We start from the raw sequence: 23,317 nt of genomic DNA, 5'->3' as shown, positions 1-23,317 counted from the left end.
TCGTCATGTTTCAATTAGAAACATCGCCGAGTGACTGATCAATTATTTTACACAAGTTTGAGATCAAAAATCGAGCTAAGATTTTATTAATTACTTCGGCTAATAACAGAAAAACTTAAAAACAAAAAGAAATCTTAATAACAGAAAAACTTTAGGTTACAAGTATTCCAAGGTCTTGGCAATTCTTTGCCTTCACTGTCTTCAAGCCGGTATGCCCCATTGCCCAATACCGAGATGGTTCTATAAGGTCCTTCCCAATTTGGGCCAAGTTTTCTCTCTATGGGATCCTTCTTGTTACCGATGATTTTTCTCAAGACAAGGTCCCCAACTTGAAACTCTTGTGGGTTGACCTTTTTGTTGTAAGCCTTGGCAAGCTGCTGCTGGTATGCCCCCAGCTGAATTGCTGCTTTCTCCCTTCTTTCTTCCAATAAGTCCAGATCTCGGGCTAAAAATGCCTCATTAGTCTCATTCTCTACTCCCTGGGTTCTGATCCCTGGGATGCCAAGCTCTAGTGGAATTACTGCCTCTGTGCCATAAGCCATGGAAAATGGGGATTCCCCAGTTGATCTTCTCGGCGTAGTCTGATATGCCCAGAGTACACTGGGCAACTCATCCACTTACTTTCCCTTTGCTGCTTCCGGCCTCTTCTTGATCCCATCCAAGATAACTTTGTTGGATGATTCTGCTTGTCCATTGCTTTGAGGAAAATTTGGGGTTGAATAGTAATTTTTGATCTTGTATTTTGCACAGAAGCTTTTGATTAGCTTACTGTCAAACTGTGTTCCATTGTCTGCTATTATTGCTCTTGGGGACCCAAACTTGGTGATGATGCTCTTCCATATGAAGCTTTTTACATCAATGTCCCGAATTTTTGCAAAAGGTTGAGTTTCAACCCACTTGGTGAAATAATCTGTTGTCACTAGCAGGAACTTCCTTTGTCTAGTTGCTTGAGGCAGTTGTCCAACAAGATCCATGCCCCATTGGGTAAATGGCCAAGGACTGGACACTGGGTTCAAGTCTACTGCTGGTTGGTGTATCAAAGGTGCAAACCTCTAACACTTCTCACACTTTTTGACATAGGCTTTAGCATCTTTCTGCATATAAGGCCACCAGTACCCCTGAGTAATGGCCCTATGAGCAAGTGACCTGCCCCCAGTGTGGCTTCCATATACTCCTTCATGTATCTTATACAAGAAGTCTTCAATTTGTGAAGGATGCACACATCTCAGAAGGGGACCAGTAAAAGATCTTCTGTAGAGATGCCCATCTGCTGTCAAGTTGAATCTTGCCGACTTTAGTCTGATCTTGTGTGCTTCTTTATGATCATCTAGCAATTTTCCCTCTTTAAAGAATACTATTATTGTATCAATCCATCTTGGTCCCATCTCCACACACATTGCTTCATGCTCTGTGTTTAGTGGTTCTACACTTGGTCCTAGCAAGTAGTCAACCATTATTGTTCTTGCTTCTCCTGGTTTCATTGCACTATCCAGGTTGGCCAAGGCATAGGCATGGCTGTTGCCATCTCAGTTGACTTGCTATAGTCGGCAATTTTGGAGCAATGCCATCAATCTACCAACCTCCTTTATATAGGCCTCCATCCTTTCATCTCGAGCAACGTATTCACCTGTTGCTTGGTTGACGATAAGACGGGAGTCACAGAAGACCATTACCTTGTTGGCTTCTATTGCTGCTGCCAACTTTAAGCTTGCTATCAATGCTTCGTACTCTGCTTCATTGTTTAAGGCCTTAAACCCCAAGTGAATGGATTGTTCTAGCATCTGTCCATCCGGTGATACCAGCACTACTCCTACCCCCGCTCCTTGTTGGTTTAAACTTCCATCAACAAATAGGTGGAAGGAGTCACCGATGTAAATATTGCAGGGCCTGAGTTTTTCTTTTTTTCTCTATTTGGCTACCCCCAAATGGGTTTCTTCTTGTTCTTTTGGGCATCGCGTACCTCAGCTCAACGGAGCCCGATGTGTGATGGTGCTTGGTGTGAACTGGGCCACGAAGTCGGCTAAGACTGGGCCTCTGATTGCTGTTCTGGGTCTGAATTCCAGGTCGTATTGGCCCAACACCACTGCCCATCTAGCTATCCTACCTATTAGATCTCTTTACTGCAACAAGGACTTCAAAGGATGCTCAGTTAGCACCACAATCTTGTGGGCTTGAAAGTAATGATTCAATTTCTTAGAGGCCATTACCAAAGCTAGTGTTAGCTTTTTCCAGGGGTAGATATCTGGTCTCTACATCTGCTAGGGTTTTACTTACGTAGTAAACTGCTTTCTGCTCTCCCTTATTTTCCCTGATTATTATTGCACTTACTGGATGTTCTGAGACCGTCAATTATAAGAACAGCTCCTCTCCAGGTACTGGATTTGAGAGTACTAGAGCTGTGGTCAAGTACTTCCTCAAGTCGGCCAAGGTGACTTCGCATTCCTCTGTTCATAAGAAATTTGTGGCTTTTTTTACTAGATTGAAGAAAAGTTTGCATTTATCAGAACTTCTGCTCATGAATCTGTTTAGGGCTGCAGCCCTTCCGGTCAACATCTGCAGTTGCTTTGTCGACGTTGGGCTTTCTAACTCCAGAATGGCCTTGATTTGATCTGGGCTTGCTTTAATGCCCTTTCTGGTGACCAAGTATCCTAGGAACTTCCTTGACCCAACTCCAAATGCACACTTCGATGCATTGAGTCGGAGCCGAAATGTCCTTAGGATGTTAAAGATTGTCTTCAGGTCGGCCAGATGATCTTCAGGTTCCTTGGTCTTCACGACCATGTCATCAATGTATACCTCCATAGTTTTGCCAATTAGATGTCTGAACATCTTAGTCACCAATCTCTGGTAAGTTGTTCCTGCATTTTTCAATCCAAAATGCATTACTCTGTAGCAATACAGCCCTTTTGGGGTGACAAATACAGTCTTCTCCTCATCTGCGGGGTACATGGCTATCTGATGGTACTCTCTATAAGCATCTAGGAAGCTCATCCTTCCATGCCCTGAAGTGGCATCCATCAATTGATCAATCTTGGGGAGTGGGAAACTGTCCTTGGGACAAGCCTTATTCAGGCTAGTGAAGTCCACGCAGACCCTCCACTTCCCATTCTTTTTCTTTACAACCACCGTGTTTGATAACCATATTAGGTAATTTACCTCTCGAATGGCTCTAACCTCCAAAAGTTTATCTACTTCCTCTTCTACTGCCTCAACATGCATTAATGTCAGCCTCCTTACTCGCTGGATGATAGGTTTGGCCGACCTGTCCACATTCAGTCTATGGCAAGTGACCTCGGGTCAATGCTAGGCATCTCGTATGGTGTCTATGCAAACACCTCAAGGTTTGCTCTCAGGAATGCCTCTAATTCCTATTCCTCTTTCTCAGCCAATCCTGAGCCGAGAAGGAAGTAGCGCTCCTTATCTCCTTGTTGGACTAAGATCTCCTTCAGGGGTTTTTCACTTTTCTCGGTTGGTTCTTTGCCGACGTTCTCAAGGACTTCTATGTCCTTATCTTCGATCTCTGCTGCTTTTGCTTCTCGTATGTTACAGGTGGATTTCATTGCTGCCATGGAGCAATTCTTTGCCTGCACTTGATCCCCTCGGACCTCCTCAATTCCATGCTCTATTGGGAATCGCAATAGTTGGTGCAATGTTGAGGGAACAGCCCCCATTACATGCAGCCATGGCCTTCCCAAGATAGCATTGTAAAGGGAAAAAGTGTCAATTATTGTGAACTCTATTTTTACCTTCTTGGTGCCAGCTTGTACCTCTAAATTTACTGCCCCCAGGGGCCATGTTGGCGTTCCATTGAACCCGACCATTGGACCATTGGATTGCTCCAAATCATCTTGATGAAGGCGAAGCTCTTTGTAACATCTGACATACATGATGTCATAAGAGCTGCCCTAGTCGATCAGAATTCGCTTTACCTGGCATTCTCCAATCTGGAGGGATATTACAAGGCATCGTTGTGTGGATGTTGCACCATCTCCAGGTCATCTTCAGTAAATGACACCACTGGTCCTTAGCACTCGTTTGCCCTAGGTCTCTTCTTCCTGACCTGATACACAAGTTGCAGGTGTTTTACTTTCTGAGTTTTCCCCCGTATCTCGTTCTCATTCACCTTCGAGTGAATCACATTGATCACTCGAGGTTCGCCTGCTTGTGGTTGCGATGCTAGTGGAGGTGGTGCTGCCGGTGCCTGAGGTAGTCTCGCTTGCTCTTTTCTTGTCCTGGTCTCATCTATCAGGTCTCTTAAATGACCCTGTCTTACCAGGTCTTCAAGATGTGCCTTTAGGGCTTTGTACCCTTGAGTTAGATGCCCATCCTCATTATGGTAGGCACAATGTTTCCCCATACTTCTTCCCATAAATTCACCAGGAAGCTTTTCTGGTGCTCTGTAATAGGGCTGATTCCGAATTCTTTCCAAGACTTTGTAGACCGGAATTCGGAACACGGTTGTGACTGCCTGTGCAGTCCTTAGTCCTGTTTCTTGCTGATTGTATCCACCATTACCTCGGCCTCGCTTCGGCAAGCCATTTTTCTTCTCTTGTTTCGATGCCTTTGTCCCCGGCGTGTCCTCCTCGGCCCTGGCAAACTTTTCTATCCTGGCCATAAGTTCCTCCATACGTTTTGGCAATGTATTTGCCAGTGATTTTCGAAACAGGCAATCATCTTTCAGGCCGTTCTTAAAAGATATGACCGCCGCCTCTTGGTTGCATCCTGGTATTCGATTGAACACCTCATAATACCTTTTGGCATAGGCTCTAAGGCTTTCATCCTCACCAATTCTTAGAGCCATCAGGACGTCCACCATCAATGGCTATAGTTTGTTTGTCACAAACCTGGCCACGAACATCTCGGCTAGGCCTTCCCAGCTTTTCACAGTTCCTTTCGGCAACTTGTGAAACCAGTCTGATGCGATCTCCCCAAAGGATGAGGGGAACACATTTCAGAGCAACGGTTTGTTCCCGGTGTATAATGCTATTGAGTTCAGGTACAAGCTGACGTGAAAGTTAGGGTCAGACTTACCGTCGTATATTTGGAATCTCGGCATGTGGAATCTTTTTGAGGCCTTAAACTTGTCCAATTCAACCAAGAACGGTGTTCTCAGCTTGACCGGTGATGTTACCTCGGCATCTTGTCGCTTCCTCTGGAGGTAATCCCTCAGATCCTCCTTGGTCCGTCTAGGAACTCGGCTATCAACAGAGTTCAGCCTTTTTGGTGTGCTACTCCCAGTGTCGTTATGAGTTCTCTTAGACTTTTCTCCATTAGTTGCGTCGAAACACAGTTCATTCCCTTGAACATACCGATGTTCTTTGGGGTCGGCTTTCTTGGTACGATACGTCCTCCGAGAATCTCCCCTTCTTGACTCTCCTCACCTGACCTCCCTTGAAGGCCGGTGAGAGTGTTCCTCGGTCCTGGTGTACTGGGAGACCGTAGGGACAACTTTCTGCCCCCTTTTTTGGGCATTCTCCTTGGCCGCTGGAATCGGCGTGTCTTGTAACGGGAATGACAGCTACATGACGTTGTTCTGCATCATGAAATTGACGACCGACTGTAGGTCCGCCAATTTGTTCGCCAGTCCCTTCATCTCGCTGTCCCTCCGTAGGTATCTATCCTTCAATACCTGGAGGTTGTCCTTGTTATAATACCCGCCCCTGTCAGATTTCTTTGGTACGTCGCCCTCCTTGCCGTTGTCTTTCTCTCCAGGATTCTGGCCCTGAGTTTCTTCGTTGCAGTTATCTTCCTCCACGTTAGGGTCAATGTACTTACCACTCCCAGTAGGGATGTCCTCCCCAACCTTTTTTTTTGTCCGTCGTTTGTCATCTATTCTTCTTTCTTTCCCACAGACGACGCCAAATTGTGTGAGTAGTTTTTTGACCACACTGCCAAACAGATACTCAGCTGGAGAACACCGGCAGAATAGATCAAGTCCGAACGACCTGTCACAGAAAGAAGAGATTCCGGGGTGGTTCGCCCACCCGGAGACACTCTGACGATCAAGTCAGTTATCTCTCAAAGATAACAAAAATGCTTAACTCACTATTCAAAATACAAAAAACGTACCTTAGACCCACGAGGGCACCTTAGTTTTATAACCAACACTGACCTGATCCTGATCCCTGTAGAAGCCTAGCTTCAATGGATTCTGGCTCAATGCCTATCCAGGACTCTCAAATAGATAAAGATAAACTCCTAAAGAGTTTTATCCTTATCCAGGCTAAAGTCCTCCCTCATTCTAGGACTCTTGTAACTTATCCGTTCATCTCGGATTCCGGTATCTTCGCAGATAACCTCGGTTTAGCCGAGATTACCTCGGCGTCAAGTCAAAGACACGTGGTACCTCGGCTGGCACTTCCGTGCCACCTTGACTACGTGTTGCTATCCAAAAAATATGTCCCCACAATATATTATGAAGCATGCATTTGTAGACAAATACATACTTGCTTCATTGCCACACAATTCTATTTTGAGCTTATAAGCTTATCAAATTAAGTAATTAAACCATGAGATTTTAAAGTCTAGCCATGCAATATATATATATATATATATTGATAGTTAATCAAATTCAAACACAATTTTATTTTGAGCTTATAAGCTTACCAAATTAAGTAATTAAACCATGAGATTTTAAAGTCTAGCCATGCAAAATATATATATATATATATATATATTTTTTTTTTTGATAGTTAATCGAATTGAAATACTAATGTCCGCTTCAAAATAATTATTATGTTATCACTGGTTAATCATTCATATTTTAATAATGAGAGAAAAAAAAAAGAAAAAGAAGTAGAATCATACTATGAATTAGGAAAATCACATATCTCATGTCATATACTATTAGCACACTTTTATATTAAGCGATATTTTGAGAAGTTGATAAAAAGTTGATTTTTTAATTTTTTTAATTTTTTTTGACAAAAAGCTGAGTTGTGTTGGGTAAAAAAGTTGACTTTTTTGGCTAAAAAAGTTAAAAAGCCAAAAAGTTGACTTTTTACCATTGTTCCCAAAACGGCCCTAAGAGGTCGTTTGACAATGACTTTTTTAGTTAATTTTTTGATTTTTTTGATTTTTTTAACCTAAAACTTTTTTATTTGTTTGGTTTTCTTGTTTGACTTTTTAACTTTGTAATGACAATTTTTTTTTTTTATCTTTTTGTGATTTTTGACTTTTTATTTTTTTAATTTTTTTTATCCTTTTGTAATTTTTTATTCCAAAAAAAAACCAAACCGGGGCTAACTTTTGTAACTTTCTAGGATCGATGCACTCAATGGATTTTGGATATTCTATTGACAAGAGTTCACATGTAAACAATCGAAAGCTATCATTCTTTGTTTGACAATAATTATAAAAGTTATTTTTTGCTTTTTTTTTTTATTTTAAGTGATTTTTAAATTTTGTGTTAATTCCCTCCCCCTAAGTCCTTCTAGTCTAAAAGGATTTTAAACAGCGAAAAAAATAAATTTCCTAAAAAGTATTTTTCCATTTTTAATAGAATTTTATTTATTTATTTTAATTTAAAAATTTTAGAGGCTTTTGATCTAATAGGATCTAAATTTTAGGTCAATGTCCCAATAGTTTTAGGAGGCCGAATTTCACATGATTTATTGTTAAAATATAGTAGCGATTGTGAAACTTTTATTGTTAAGATGGTAAGATTTTCACTACAGAAGTTCTACCATAATTAAATTTAATAATGTTATGCATATAAAAAAAATTATCAATTTAATTTTTTTTTATTAGTGAATACAAAAATTGTAAGATTCACATTAATAAATATACATCAGATCTATTATCTTAATGTGCTAAGTGGTAAAAAAAACTTTAATAAGAAATTGATATTATATTTTTCTTTTTCTTTTTTACTTCAATCTCTCTCTTTCTGTTTTTATTTTGTACAAATAAATAAATATACATGAGGGAGAATAAGAAAAAATCAAGGCATGAACCAATCATAAACTACACCAACTTTTATAGCATCCAATACCTTACACATATAATAACACATTACAAAAACAATGCAAACTTTTCACTTTTTTTAAGAAATGACAAGTGAATGCACTCACCCCAAAACCCCATGACCCCCCACCCCATCTCCCTGGCTTCATCACTCATCTCCTCTCTCTCTCTCCCTCTCTCTCTCTACAAATATATACCATAACAAAAGCCACACAAATTAAATATAAATTTTTATGTATCTTTTTATTTTTGTTGGTTGGAAGCTTGGATCCTCAATTACTCATGCAATTGATGTTGCCAAGTAGGACCCATCTCAAGCCACTCCACAAGTAGTGTTTTTACACAATAAGAAGCAAAGATTGAGATTAGATAGTGAACTTTCAATGAATTAGATATGGGTATAGAATAGATAGGATTGAATTGTGCCTTTCAATTTCTTTTTAGCCCCAACATTCTGGTGTTAGGGAATGGTCCCTCTTGGGGTCCCTGCAATAGTTATAAACCAAGTAGTGGCTTTGGACCCATCTCATAGCCATGTGTTGCCCTCTGGTGAGACCTCCTGACCGGAAAGGCGAGGCAGAGATTGGCCGGCACCATGCCGGAGCATAGGCTGAGCAACCACTTGCTTTGAAGTTGTTGTACATTCCAACAAAGGGTTGGTACCTATAATCTGCCTTGTATTTTCCATCCTCTGTGGCCCAAGATGAGGCATCCCATATGGACCCATAGACCCACATTGGCCTTAGTGGGAAAGTTGCTACACTCTTCCTAGGGTACCTCCTTATGGGCACATCATCCACAAGAAATCTGAAAAAAAATAAAATAAAATAAAATAAAATTGATCAATGTAAGTACAACAAAATCAAGACAAAAAAAAGATATCATTGCCTTTCAAATCAATAAAAATAAAAATAAAGTTCAATAATTGGCCTTATTAACATTCATGAACTAATGAGTATTGTTTGTTCAAATTATTAATGTCTAGTCTCTTTATATTCTAGCCACTAACTAGGATTTCTTTTTGAATATAACACACAAATCACCTGTCTCCAAATTCTTATTCTGTATTATTTTTTTCTGTACTATGCGATACTCTAAAATTAAAAATCAATTAATTTGTTGTGATAGACGTGATGAATTTTAAATAACAAAATTGATGTATATTTTGTTTCTTCATAAATTCTTATTCATTTTAATGTATCAAAAAATGTAAAAGATGAAAATAGTTTTAACTTTCACTTACATCTACTTTTCAAGATAGTTGTCCAATTACATTTATAAAACATGACCAACATGTCATCATCTTTGAAAACAAATCATATGATTTCTTAGTAACAAGCATATCAAACTTCCTATTTAGATTGAGTAGTATTATGAATAAACAGAATTTTTTTATTGTTGAATATGATTATAGGGGGACTCATATTAATAAATATAAGATATTCATTGTCTTCGGAGTAATCCTATGCATAAAACAAAATTATAACAACACATGGGAACCTTTGTGTTTAGTGGTAAAAAAAATAAATAATAAGAAATCAATTTATGTATAATATTTTCTTTGGTTTTGTGTCTAGTGATAAAAAATTCATTTAAACATAGCATTTTTCAATTAGATTGGTTTTTGAAATTAATTTTCATTCTTTTTCAAGAAGTATGAAAATGAATGCTCTACTTACACGATCTCATTGGGCCTCCATAGTATAGCATAGTGATGGAAACCTTGAGTGGGATCAAACCATAGATGAAATTTCATTTCTCTCCCTATAATTCTTCCATCCCCACTTCCTCTGATGTAAACATTTGTCTGCAATGTGTATGGCTTCCCAAATGTTGTTCCAAGGAATTCTATGTCCACCTCATCATGATACCCTGGATGAGCTTCATTGTTTGATAGCTGCCATTGGAATACAATTCATAACCCACAAAGATTAATATATATATTTAGCACATAATTATTTATAAGATTTAACAAGAATTAAAACTTTTATGGGTTAATTACTCCGAACACCCTTACACTTGTATCGAAATTTCACTTGCTTTAATTGGTATATTCAATCTCACACTTCCATCCATTTAGAGTTAAATAAGGCTGACGAAAATGTATCTTTTGATAATTTTATATTTGACCAATCTTTTGTGGGTGTCTTCCTCACCGAACCATTGATATTTAATATGTATATCATTACAAACCATATAATATAACATAGAAAAATACCCAAATTGATATATATATATATATATATATATATATGTGTGTGTATGTATTTGAGGGGAGATGGAAAAAAGGAGGGTTAGATATAAAATTACTAAAGACACTAGATCCGTTAGCATCATTTAACACTAGATTGACTGACGGATGATATTGACACTTGACTTCAAGTTTGTAAAGTTGACTGTCACAATTAGAATTACAAGGATCAAAGAGAGATTAGCAGTGTTTGGTGTAATTAACCAAACTTTAATTCAATACTATTTGCTACAAACATGTAATATAGTGCTTGCCCAGGTATTAGTCTCATTAATTAAACAACACATCATATATATGTGTAGCTAATATGAGTACACAAATATTTTAAAACATGATGAGACTAATGCTAGAACTAATACAATTCACACAATTAGTCCACTTTCCAATTTTCTCACATAGAAAGCTGTTATAACCCCTGCAGTGTAACCAGGCTGCAGCTTGATGGAAGCACCAAAATACCCGGATCGGAACGGGCGAACCGACTTGAACCCACTTCCTGTTACACCAAATCAATCAATAAAATCAAGAAATATCAAATACCCACAAAGAGAATTGAAGTGTAATGTAGTGAATTCAAACATGTGTCCTAATGTGAGACCTGAGGTCCTATCAAGCCATATTGATAATGCATTGTTGTCTAGTATTTGATGCCCAGGACCCCAAAGGTTTCTAAACCCTTGGTAAAAAGTCACAGACCTAAACTTGGTGCTTGGGTAGTACCCTGGTGAGGGTGGCCAATAACCAGCATTGCTTGAAGGGAAAAAAAGAATGAGAAGAAGAGAGAGAAAGAAAGCCATGTATGGAGAGAGAGAGAGAGAGAGAGAGAGAGAGAGAGAGAAGAATTATTGTGATGTGTAAATGCAGGGTGAGAGAGTGAGAGGGGGATAGGTGTGTAGATGGGGAGAGAGGAGGATGGCAGTATGGTTGATATAAATAAAAAAAATTAGTGGGGCCCCTTGTGTAATAAGGTGAAAAGGAGTTTACATATAGATTTATGAATTGACAAAATGGTGATATTTATAAATCGTACATATATGTAAATAGAATCGAGGGTTTGGTAGCATAATTGTAAGACAAAGTAGATAGTACTATAATAAATATTTTGTTCACCACAACAACTTTCCTTTCCCATCTTTATGGCAAAAACTGTTTAGCTTTGGTTGCATATGGGCAAAGAAAAAGTTTAGTGAAGAAGATGGTAGAGAGATATGTATATTCTTGAGATTGATTTTGTTTACTCACCTCATAAATTTTTGAATAAAACTTCTTTCATTGATTAATTAAGAAAATAGTTTGTCCACTTGGACGGCCTAATTCAAGCTTGTGGCCCATTATGAGTCTCATTTCATTGATCCGATTCGTTATTTTTATAAGATTTTACATGTAGATAATTGATATGGAGAATCAAATTGATCCGATAATTGTAACTACTTTATTTTTTCATATTTATTTTCAAAAAAATACAATGTGCATTTTCAAGACAAATGTGATTAAATTAAGTGCTTACAATTATGAGATCAAATTTATTTTTTTCATGAATAATTTACATAGGGCATCCCAAAAAATTAACGGATTTAATCATCAAAGAAGGACAACAGGGCCCATAGGCCTAGAGTGAACCGGTCTTGCTGGAGATAAGCCCAACCCTTAATTAAAGTAGCAAAGTTCACTGCTTTAAATGAGGTACATCATATTGTTTTAATCAATTAAATAGAAATGTTTTGTTAATTCACATATCTACATTGTATGCATAGATTTTATTTATTTCTAACCTAATCTTAAGCATGAGAGTCGCTAAGCAGCAATGTTGGATGAACTCGTCATATGATACATATAAGAACTAATTAAGCTCTACTGTCGCACCTCATTTTCTTTCTGATAAAGTTTGGACTTTGGGCTAGAGGCCTGTGTGTGTACTATATCCTCACTGAAAGCAACCTGCATTTATGTCTCTCAGTCATTAAAAACACCGACTTTAAAAATTACCCCATCAGGGTTTTCTTTTTGTTTTTCACCTTTCCACCATCCTCTTTGGTGTGTCAGTTTCCAGCAATGTGGGTCAGATTCTGATTTTTTATCAATCAAGATCTAAGTTAATATGATGTACAATTCAATCTTCAATCAGTGAGGTCCAAATCCAATAATGGAGGTGGTCATATGGTAGTAACCCCAAATGGGACCCTCCAAGGTTTTCTTTGAATATAAGTTTATATGATCGATATATATGACTTGGACAGTAATCCAAGCAATTCTGATAGGGCAGAGAGGTACCAAATGTGTAAAATCTCAGGTTCGAGTATACGAAAAAAATTGATATATATATATATCACCCTTGAGAAAAATGAGGACTAGAGATTTGCATCAATTGATTATGTTAAGAGAAACAACTACATGTTCTTGTCAAATTGTACTGATACATAAATATATGGACAGGCTTAAATGTTTTGGTGCCAAGTCATAGCTGTCAATCTTTTGTAACTGGTGTCTATGTTTAATGATGCTAGTAGGATTAATGTTGCCCCCTATATTTCTATCTATCTTGGATTGTATTGGTTTGATGTTGATAATTATACCTAGATTCGTTCAGTCCCACAAGAACTCTTCTTAAAGTTATATTTGAATTTTGAATTTATGGGGGAAAAAAATTTGCTTGGCGAATTTAAAATTCAAACATGACCTAAGTACAACGTTTTGCTTTTGCATGTTTGTTTTGATTTATCAAATATATATGAGACGGTAAACAAAACATAATAAGAAAACATTATTATTATAACATTATTGTTAATACTAATAGTGAGTGACATGTATTAATTTATATTTTGAAAACAACTTCAATAGCATATTCTTCAAGTTAATGATCTATTTGGATCACACATATGGGTCCTATGAGGCCTCATTTTGGGTGTGAAGCTCTTCCATTCATTTGTGCTGAACATTGTATTTGGTTGCAAGAAGAAAAGAGGACTCTCTTGTAATGTTTACCCACACTAACATTGTATTTGGTTGCAAAAAGTTCACTCACTTCAATTTGAGTTGAAAAAAAGAAGTTATTAGAATTATTATTATTATTGGCAACAAAATTGAAAAAGCAAGTGACCTCTCCCTCCGAAAAAAAAAAAAAGAGATGAAATCTACAATGAAGAAATTAAGGAAATAACAAAGGTACTATAGACAACTTATATTAGTAGAGTACCTAGATGGTGATATATTTAAAGTGCTTAGATCATAATATTCCATTAGATAAAATACAAATGTGAGGTGATGATGGCCTTTGCCTTGCCTAGAAATTATCCTCTCATTGATGGGTCGGCCATAAAATCAATCTTGCTCTCTCATCCTAAATTTTTAATTTTTTTTAAAAAAAAATTTATCTTAGCCAAAAAAGTGATAAAAACAATATGTCATGAAAATATATCAGTAATCATAAAAATACTATTTTAGAGAATTTATATCTCCTCTTACTAAATCTTTCTTACTGATTGATGTGACGTTGAAGAAAATATCAAAAAACGTCCTTCTATTTCCGTCATATCTATTGTAATATATAGTGAAGTTATTAAGACTAAGAAGTAAATGTATAAGTTGAAGTAAGCAGTGATGGAAAGGGCTAATTGTGATTGAATAATGCAAAATTGATGTGGAAAAAATCAGATAGGGATTGACGAACAAGAGAGAAGAAAAGCATCTTAGTGATGGTAAAGGAAAGGAACATTTAATGAGTATGGTGACTAGTATAACTTTGGTTGGAATAATCTTGGAGTCAGATAGTCAACACATGGACCATGCCAAGTCTGTACAACTTTGAAATGATTGAATATGAAGGGTGGGAAAAGAGAAAAGAAAAAAAAACAATTGAGCGAGAGAGAGAGATGCCCTACCGACACTAATTAGAGTATGGGAGTATGAAGATGAACAATTAGGTGAAGCTTGGCATCGTCTAAAAATATAAAAAGTCAAAAAATTATTTAAAAAATTAAAAAATTATCATTATTTATTAAAAGTCAAAAAGTACGGCGGCATAACTCTCAATTCTAATTTTTTTCTATACACTAATTTATATAATTTTTTAATACACATTTTTTCATAAAAAGTCAAAAAGTTAACCCAAATAAATTTTTTTTTTCTCAACTTTTTAGTCTAAAAATTTAAAAAATACACTTATTTAGGACATCCCAAACAACCCCTTAATGTAAAAGTGAAATCTTTTATTTTGTCTATGTTGGCCCCGTTTGGTGTAGCTGTTAAAACAGCTTATAGATTATAGCTTAACAGATTATAGATTATGACTTTAATCAGAAGTTGTTAATCTGTTTGGTGTAGTTGTTGGATTATAGATTTAAGTTGCTGAGTAGTGTTTGTTAAATAAACTGTGAAATAGTTTTTTCAATTAATTTTTATTTTTTGTTTGTCTATATTTCTCATAAAAAAAAATAATAATCTATACTCCATTTAGGTCTTTTTCTATTTTTAAAAAAATAAAAAATAAAAAAATTTAAGAGTATAACCATAAATTAACATGTCCACAGCACAAGCTGATAATCAGAAGCAAGGGGTGAGCAGCTTTTCAGAATCAGCTTTTTTGAGTTAAAATAAGCTGTTAGAATCAGAAGCTGTTTGAAATAAGTTTAACCAAACAGTCCAAAATAACTTTTTTAAAGCTAAAAGCTATAAGTTAGCTCTGAAAAGCTTAAACAAACACCCCCGTTATGTTTCACATCATTCATTCCCTTGGGTACTAAATGAAATTAGTTTGAGGGGTAGTTATAGATTGGTTTTATTGACTTGATTTAGGTCTCGTTTGGGAATAAGTTATTTGAGTAATTTTTTGACTTTTTATAAAAAGATATACAGAAAAGTAAAAAGGGTGATGTAACAACATATAGTGACTTTTTGATTAAAACACGAAATTCCTAAACGAGACCTTATTTATCTATCAGTCCTGTTTTTTTTTTTTTTTTTTAAACTATCAATATTCCAAAAATGTCCTCATCTTATATCATTCAAGACTTAACTGCAAGATTACTGTTATCACCTACCACTAAGAGCAATTATCTCCAGTCATCAGCAACAATCTCTGACCTCCGGTGATAATTTCCAGCAACCACCTTTGGCCACCGTGACAACCATCTCCAATCTCCTGCGACTCTCGGCTACATTTTTTGAACCATTTTCTAACAAAAACAATGTTCATTTCCACTATTACTTACTCAGATCTAGTAGCAGCAACACAAAGAGAGAGAGACAGAGAGAGGAGGGAAAAAAAATTAAAACTTTACCAAAAAAAGTTCATAATCAATCTCACTGTCATAGATCAATAAATTAATCAAAGACACTAGGCAATTTGTAAAAAAATTACATATTTCAAATTTGAACCACTCACACTTATAGTTACCCAAAAGGCACCTCTTCTGATACACACATACATGACAAGACTGATTGATAAATTAATTTATTGTAAATCTAAGGTAAACGCAGCGGATGAAAAAATTATGATCATACCTTTTTCTGCAGAGTTTGAATTGAAGGATCTCGTGGGTAAATCACGTGCTTCCTGAATCTGATCAATCAACCCAGCAATGGAGTGATATTACAGAATGAATATCACCCACACAAGTCACAGTACAAAATGGCTCTTGATCATTGTATTTTGGGAGAGAGTCAGTATATGGGTAAAACATACGACATACGTTATTGTTCTCTTAATCACCCATATCCCATATTATATCAGATGTGTTGGATAATATCTCATCTATCCATATTAGTTGATATGATAGATATAGATATCCTGAGTGGTTATCCAAGTAAGTTTTGAATTCAAATTCAAACTTACATGTATAAGGTTCAAAAGGTTCAAAGGGTTTAAAGGGTCATGCCACATGGGCGCCCAATTTCTAACATTTATCACTGATATACTTAGTGATAATTTTCACTAAACATTTCAGTGATAAATTAATTACTGTGTGATTTGTTAAAAAAATTACATATGCCAAATCTAACCAATTCACTCACTCACATTCATTTACTCAGAAAACACCTCTTTTTACATACATACAGAACAAGATAGATTGATAAATCTATTACTAATAAATAAATTTGCAGTATATCTGCTTTGAAAAATAAAGAGAAACAAAGAGAAGATATGAGGAACAAGTGTTGAAAAAAGTCTCGATCTCATCGGCGATCATGTATAATACCAGATTGGCGTCGAAGATAGTAGATCATAATTAAAAATACTTAGATTTGAAGTCATCGATGAAGTTCATCATCAAAGATAATAGATCGGTGATGGGGGATTGTGGTAGCGGTGGTGATGTCGAAGGCAAGTAATGAGAGAACATGACAGCTGTGCAAGGTGAACGACGACAGCAACGAAGGAGGATGACAAGGGTGGTGGTTGAGGCAATTGATGATGGTGTTGATGGAGGAAGACGGTGGTTGAGACAAGCACCATTAATGGTGACAGAAGAGGACGTTGGTTGAGGTGAGCAACAGCGGTCAGCGGTGTATGATGGCAATAGGTGTACTGATAGTGGCAGTGTAGGATGGTAGTGTAGAGAGATAATAGAGAGAGAGAGAACTTTCTCTGCAAAATATTAGAGAGAATAGAGAAGAAAAGATATTTGATGAGGGTATTAAAGACATTTAAAAACTTAATGATGCATATGAAAAGCCTCCAGAACCTAATGAGTAATCCGTTTAAAAAGTAGTACCGGCTAGTATATATCCCTAATTTTTAAGAGACCAATCAGTTTAATAAAAATAAAATAATTCTTAAAATGGGTTTTATATCATAGTTTTTGAGGAAGTAGTTGAACAAAATTATTGTTGTCCTTAAAATTATTATTATTATTATTATTTTTTCCTCTACTCATAAAATCTTGTCTGAGGAAAAAGTCGATCTTGATTGATACATCTCATAAAAGCCCCTATGTCTTTGCTAATAGGATAACTCAATGATTTAATTGCAATGAATATATGTGTTAGGAATTTATATATATATATATATATAACTAAGATCTGGGACACGAAATAAAAATAAAAATAAAATAATAATTTAAATCAACCAAATATGAATAACATTCACAATTGCTAATTATTTATTATGACTTAAAAATGTTACAATCCTGAGAGGGTAATTTATATGTAAATTGGGCCAAGCTGGGTAATGGATCATTCTATGGGCCACAGTAAGAAGAGCTAAGTAAAAGGGTCTTGTAATTAGTCTGGTCCAGAAGAGCCTTGCAAATAGCCCGGTCTGAAAGAGCTTGGTGGTTAGCTCGGTCACCACGGTTGGCACGGTGACAGTTAGCCCGGTCAAACCATCTTGAGCCGAGGTATTTTTGGCTTCTATTTTGGACCTTGCTGTTGAGTAGCTCGGTCCAAGTATGCTATGGTTAGCACGGTCTACAGGCAAAGCCGAGGTACATGTTACACATAAAAGTGAAGGGATAAATGTAACATGAGTATTGTTAGCTCGGTTACATTGTCATTGTGTCATGGCAATGCTAGCTCGGTCGTTTGGGTATGATACTGAGCTAAGACCATCTCACTTGGTTTAAGCAGTGAGGGGGGTGTTGAAGGATAAGAATTATCTTTCAGGAGTATGATTCCTAAGAGGATTCTGCATGGAGGAATAAGAGTCCTACTAGGATTGTGCCACGCGGAACCTATAAAAGCTCATAACATCACCTATGGAGAGGTAACATAACTTTGATTCTCAAATACACAGAGCTTTTGTCTATTTGTCTATTTTGTTGACTTAGGCATCGGACAAGTATCCGGCACACACCCGCCGACTAGCTCACGTTTGTGTTTTCAGGGAGTAAAGTGACGACGTTTGGAGGAGCGCGAATTTGATCAACAGGATTATACAAGAAGATTATTTCTTGCTCGTACAATTGGCACCATCTGTGGGAAACATAGAAAGAACAAAACCTCTTGATCAAAGTTTTCCTCGGTAGATTAGACGCAACGGCGCACAATGAAGATTTGCCGCAGTCCGTCATTGACGGACAAACCCCAGAGGGAGGTGGGAGGCGCGAAGGTTTGCCTTCCATCCCTCCTATGGCAAATTTAGAGCCCCAGCGACAGAACCCCCGGAGGGATGCAAGAGGGAGGCGGGGTAACAGCCCCCGTCGCTCATCAAGTCCTGATAGGCAGAGACGGAGGATCGACCCTCAAGTTTTAGAGGATCGGGTAAAGGAGCAGGACGAGTTAATCAGGAAGATGGTGGTGGACATGGAATTGATGGAGCGCTAGATAAAAGGGAAGGGGGTGGCGACAGATGTGGGGTGCAAGAGCAATACGCCTCCTCGCCACTCAGAAGATCGTGGTAGACATACCACGCCATCGCAAGCAGAGAGTAGAAGCCTCAGGACAGGCGACACTCAATCGAGGACTTCTAGAACTCATTACTCCAGGTCTGAGAGAACAAGATCATTGAGGTCTTACACTGAGGGAAGTACCTATCGGCCCTCACATACGCATCAGACATTATCCAGGCAAACAGAGTTGCCTAGATCGTCCGACTTACGGACTGTGCTAGAAGAAAGGGCACGACGGAAGGAGGATGCCAAGGCACGCGACCCGTATAGAATTTCAGCCCTTCAGCGGTTGGCTCTTTAGACGCATGGAAGCGTCGAGGTAGGAATGTCAATACCGCACCTTGCCTACGAACCAACAGATAAAGCATTGGCAAGGCTACATAGCTCGTCATTCGTTCCGGCAATTGAGAACGCACCCTTACCTTCAGGCTCCATCCAGCCTAAATTTATGACTTACGAGAGGAAGACAGACCCCTACTTGCACCTAAGCCACCTTCGCCAGGTCATGGCAGTATACCGGCAGAACGAGGCTTTGATGTGCATCCTATTCCCATCCAGCCTTGGCGACCTAGGTTTAACTTGGTTCGAAAGGCTACCAGAAGGTAGCATAGCCTCCTGGGCACAATTGGCAGAGGCGTTCGTAACAAGGTTCAGAACGAACACTAGGACGCCAGTAGAAATTGATCAGCTACTCTCCATTGACATGGGCGACAAGGAGACATCGAGGTCCTACAACAATTGTTATTGGGAGACCTTCAACCAGATAGGAGATTGCCCCACAAATCTCGCCATTGCACAATACAAAAGAGGTCTTCCAGTCGGAAACAGACTGAGGGACTCAATTACCATGACGTCCCCCCACACAATGGAAGCCTTCATGGAAAAGGTACACCAGCACATTCGGGTGTAGGAGGATGGTGCCCGTGCTAAAACAAAGTCTGGTGCAACCGCAATACCAGATAAAAAAACTTCAGCAAAAGTCAACACGGTAGAACGTCCAAGCAAGAACGGATGAGGCAGGCGAGACAATGGAGAGGACCAAGATAAAAAATGGTTGAGAGTCCGCACTGTCATTACCACGGTATTCAAGAAACCAATCTACCGAATTCTCAGTGAGATACATGATGAACCTTTCATCAGATGGCCAGCTAAGCTGGGAGAAGCGCAAAAGGACTACGACGAAAGATCCCGGTGCACTTTCCATAAGGAAAAAGGGCACCGCACTGAAAATTGCATGCCGTTAAGACAGCATCTTGAGGAGTTAGTGACAGCTGGTCACCTAGACCGGTACATAGAAGGAGGGACGCAGCCCGCCCCTCAAAACCACGATCACCCAAATGGAACGTCGATCAACACCCTACCTCAAGGTGTGGTAAACGTAATACATGGGGTATTCGAACCTGAGCGAGTATGTGAGCTCAGGGGAATGATAAAGAAGGCTGAGCACTTAAGGGAGGTATTAAGTGCGCAACCTACAATTAAAAATGGGAGACAGAGGCCACGAACGTCATGTCTTTTTCAGACAGAGACTTGGCAAGGATATATTGCCCTCATAACGATACACTGGTCGTCACTCTCTGCATCAAGGATTACGACGTCAAGTGAATTTTGATTGACCAAGGGAACTCATGTGAAATAATGCATTACGAAACCTTCAAATAACTGAAATTGGAAGATAAAGACTTGGCACCCGCTGTATCTCCCCTAATCGGATTCAACTCAATGCCAGAGTGGCCATTTGGCAAGATTATCCTCTCAGTTAGAGCAGGAAGCATGACGAAACAAGTGGAATTCTGGGTATTGAAAGTCCCTTCCACTTACAACATAATCTTTGGGAGGACATGGTTGCATGCCATGCGATCGGTAATGTCAACCTACCATCAAGTAATGCGGTTCCCCAACAAAGTCGGAATAATTGAAGAGGTCGATGGAGATCAAATTATGTCCAAGCAATGCTTCGTCACAATAAATGGCAGTCGAGCTGCCAAAAGGTTTGTTCAGATGGTGGAAGAACCTGAGAGCAATGAATTGTTTGCGGATGTTGGCAAAGCCGCTGAACAGAAGACAGTGGAAGACTTTGTACAGGTAAGAATAGATGAAAAGGACCCGGAAAAGTTCTTTTTGCTTGGCTCATCTATGTCCTGCACCGAGAGAATAGAGGTCATGAAATTCTTGACCTCTAACACCGAAGTGTTTGCCTGGACGCCGTATGACATGCCTGGTATCGACCCAAACTTCATCTGTCACCAATTGAATGTCCACCCACCTGCAAGACCAATCATACAGCGCACTCGCAGATTAGCACTCCACCATGCCGAGATAGTGGCGGAAGAAATGAAAAACCTTCTAGAGGTAGGAGCTATCAGAGAGGTGCACTATCCCAAGTGGATATCCAACACAGTGGTGGTGCCAAAGAAGAATGGAAAATGGCGTGTTTGTGTGGACTACAAAACAGCAACAAGGCATGCCCAAAGGACAACTTTCCTTTACCACGGATAGACCAACTGGTAGATCTAATGGCAGGACACAACCGTCTTAGCTTTCTTGATGCGTACAGAGGTTACCATCAGATCGCTATGTATGAGCCAGACCAGGAGGTTACATCTTTTATAATGCCAAGAGGACTATATTGCTATAAGGTCATGCCCTTTGGCCTAAAGAACGCAGGGGTAACATTCCAACGGATGGTCACCAAGATGTTTGAGCCATTGTTAGGCAGAACAATGGAGGCTTACATAGATGACATGGTGGTCAAGAGTAAGGATGAAAATAACCATCTCAGGGACCTATGTGAAATATTCCAGATCCTGAAGAAGAACAAGTTGCGCCTTAATGCTTCTAAGTGCGCGTTTGGCGTAGGATCAGGCGAGTTCTTAGGCTTCCTGGTGACCAACCGTGGTATAGAGACAGACCCCTTTCAGATCAAAGCAATCTAGGATCTAGAGAGGCCCAACACAGTAAAAGAAGTACAACATCTCATTGGTATGGCAGCCGCACTCAACCGGTTCATAAGTCGATCGTCAGACAGATGTCGACCATTTTTTCAAGCATTAAAAGCCAAGTTTGAATGGGATGAAGAATGCGACCGCGTCCTGAAAAGTTTGAAAGAACACATGTCTTCTCCACCATTGCTAGTGACCCCAATACCTGGAGAAGAGCTCTTTTTGTACCTAGCAGTTTCACAGCACGCAGTCAGCGCGGTGTTGGTCAGAGCAGAAGAAATCCACCACCTGCCCATCTTTTATGTCAGCAAGACATTATTGGGTGCAAAAACCAAGTACTTACCATTAGAAAAACTAGCCTTAACCTTGATGATGGCATCAAGAAAATTGCCGCATTACTTTCTCGCCCACACCATAATTGTTTTCACAGCTTTTTCATTAAAAGCTTTGTTTGAGAGAGTGAACTTTTCTAGGCGAATCTTGAAGTGGGCAGTAGAGGTGGGACAATTTGACATCAAGTTTCAGCCCAGAACTGCGATAAAAGCCCAAGCTTTGGCAGACTTTGTCGCAGAATTCACACCAGGAAGTCATCACGTCTGCCCAGTTAACTTAACGGGTACAATCGAAATAGGGATGGAAAGTGGCGCCGGAATAGCGCCACCTCCCAGGACAGACCAGAGTGAACAAAAGGAGGGAGAAACAAACCATGCTGCACCAAGCAAAGACCCATCAACAAATAAAGACTTGGTACAATCAGATAGCGAGGGGCAAACAGTAAGTGTAGACTTTGAAGAAAACACCAGCAACACTCATGACCCAAAAGCATCATCTGATCCCTCTACCTGCTGGAAGCTATTCGTTGGAGAGATGTGGAAGCTCTTTGTGGATGAAACATCCAACAGGCACGGAGCAGGACTCGATATAGTCCTCATCTCACCGGATGGCCTAGTGGTGGAACATGCAGTCAACCTTGGCTTCCCAGCATTAAACAACGAGGTAGAGTATGAAGCACTTTTAGCAGGACTGAAATCAGCATTTTACATGAAGGCCACTGAGCTCATGGTCTACAGTGACTTACAGTCGGTGGTAAACCAAATTTCAGGTGACTACGAAGCAAAGGATAAAAGGATGGCTAAGTACCATGAGTTAGTCAGAAAAGAGATCATGAAGTTCGAAGTAGTGCGGATAGAGCAGATTGGCAGGGAAGAAAATAGCAGAGAAGACGAACTAGCAGGCTTTGCTTCAATGTTAGATACATCCATCCCACATCCACTACTGATTGACTTTCTACCCAGACCAAGCATTGAAGAACCTGAAGAAGAAGAAGTATGTTGCGCCGAACTAGGCCCTTCATGGATGGATCCCATCATAGTGTTCCTCAAAGACAGCATTTTACCCGAGGAAAAGAAGGAGGCCAACAAGATAAGAGCAAAGTCATAGCGATTTTGGCTCTCCCCATCAATGGCCTTGTACAAGAATTCCTTTACAGGACCTTACCTGAAGTGTGTCTATCTTAGCAAGGTCGAAGCATTTCTGTTTGAGATTCACGAAGGCGAATGCGGAAGCCATCAAGGGAGGAGATCATTGGCTTACAGAGCAATTTCGCAGGGATATTGGTGGCTTTATATGCAAGCAGATTCAGAAAAGTATGTCAAGAAGTGCGAGAAATGTCAGAAGTTCGCACACCAAATACATCAGCCAGCCAGAGAGCTTCTACCTTTAACTAGCCCATGGCCCTTCGCAATGTGGGACTTGGACATAGTAGGACCACTTCCAATAGCACCCGGCAACAGAAAGTTCTTCCTCGCAGCAACAGACTACTTCACAAAGTGGGT

At 39.0% G+C, this 23,317-nt stretch overlaps 1 protein-coding gene across 1 annotated transcript; it reads right to left on the bottom strand.

Moving 5' to 3' along the window:
* Window positions 1-7,953: 7,953 nt before the first annotated feature.
* Window positions 7,954-11,217, bottom strand: LOC114275226 (putative xyloglucan endotransglucosylase/hydrolase protein 32). The gene is made up of 4 exons (XM_028217226.2): window positions 10,815-11,217; window positions 10,612-10,712; window positions 9,645-9,862; window positions 7,954-8,772 (listed from the first exon to the last, which is right to left on the bottom strand). The coding sequence occupies exons 1-4, from the start codon at window positions 11,011-11,013 to the stop codon at window positions 8,406-8,408; spliced, it is 885 nt and encodes a 294-aa protein (XP_028073027.2). The 5' UTR covers window positions 11,014-11,217; the 3' UTR covers window positions 7,954-8,405.
* Between the last annotated feature and the right edge of the window lie 12,100 nt (window positions 11,218-23,317).

The sequence above is a fragment of the Camellia sinensis genome, chromosome 3 (genome assembly GCF_055761805.1).
Source record: "Camellia sinensis isolate YWXY chromosome 3, ASM5576180v1, whole genome shotgun sequence".
Lineage (NCBI taxonomy): Eukaryota > Viridiplantae > Streptophyta > Magnoliopsida > Ericales > Theaceae > Camellia > Camellia sinensis.
The sequence above is the reverse complement of the archived record's forward strand: the minus strand, read 5'-3'. Positions and strand labels throughout refer to the sequence as shown.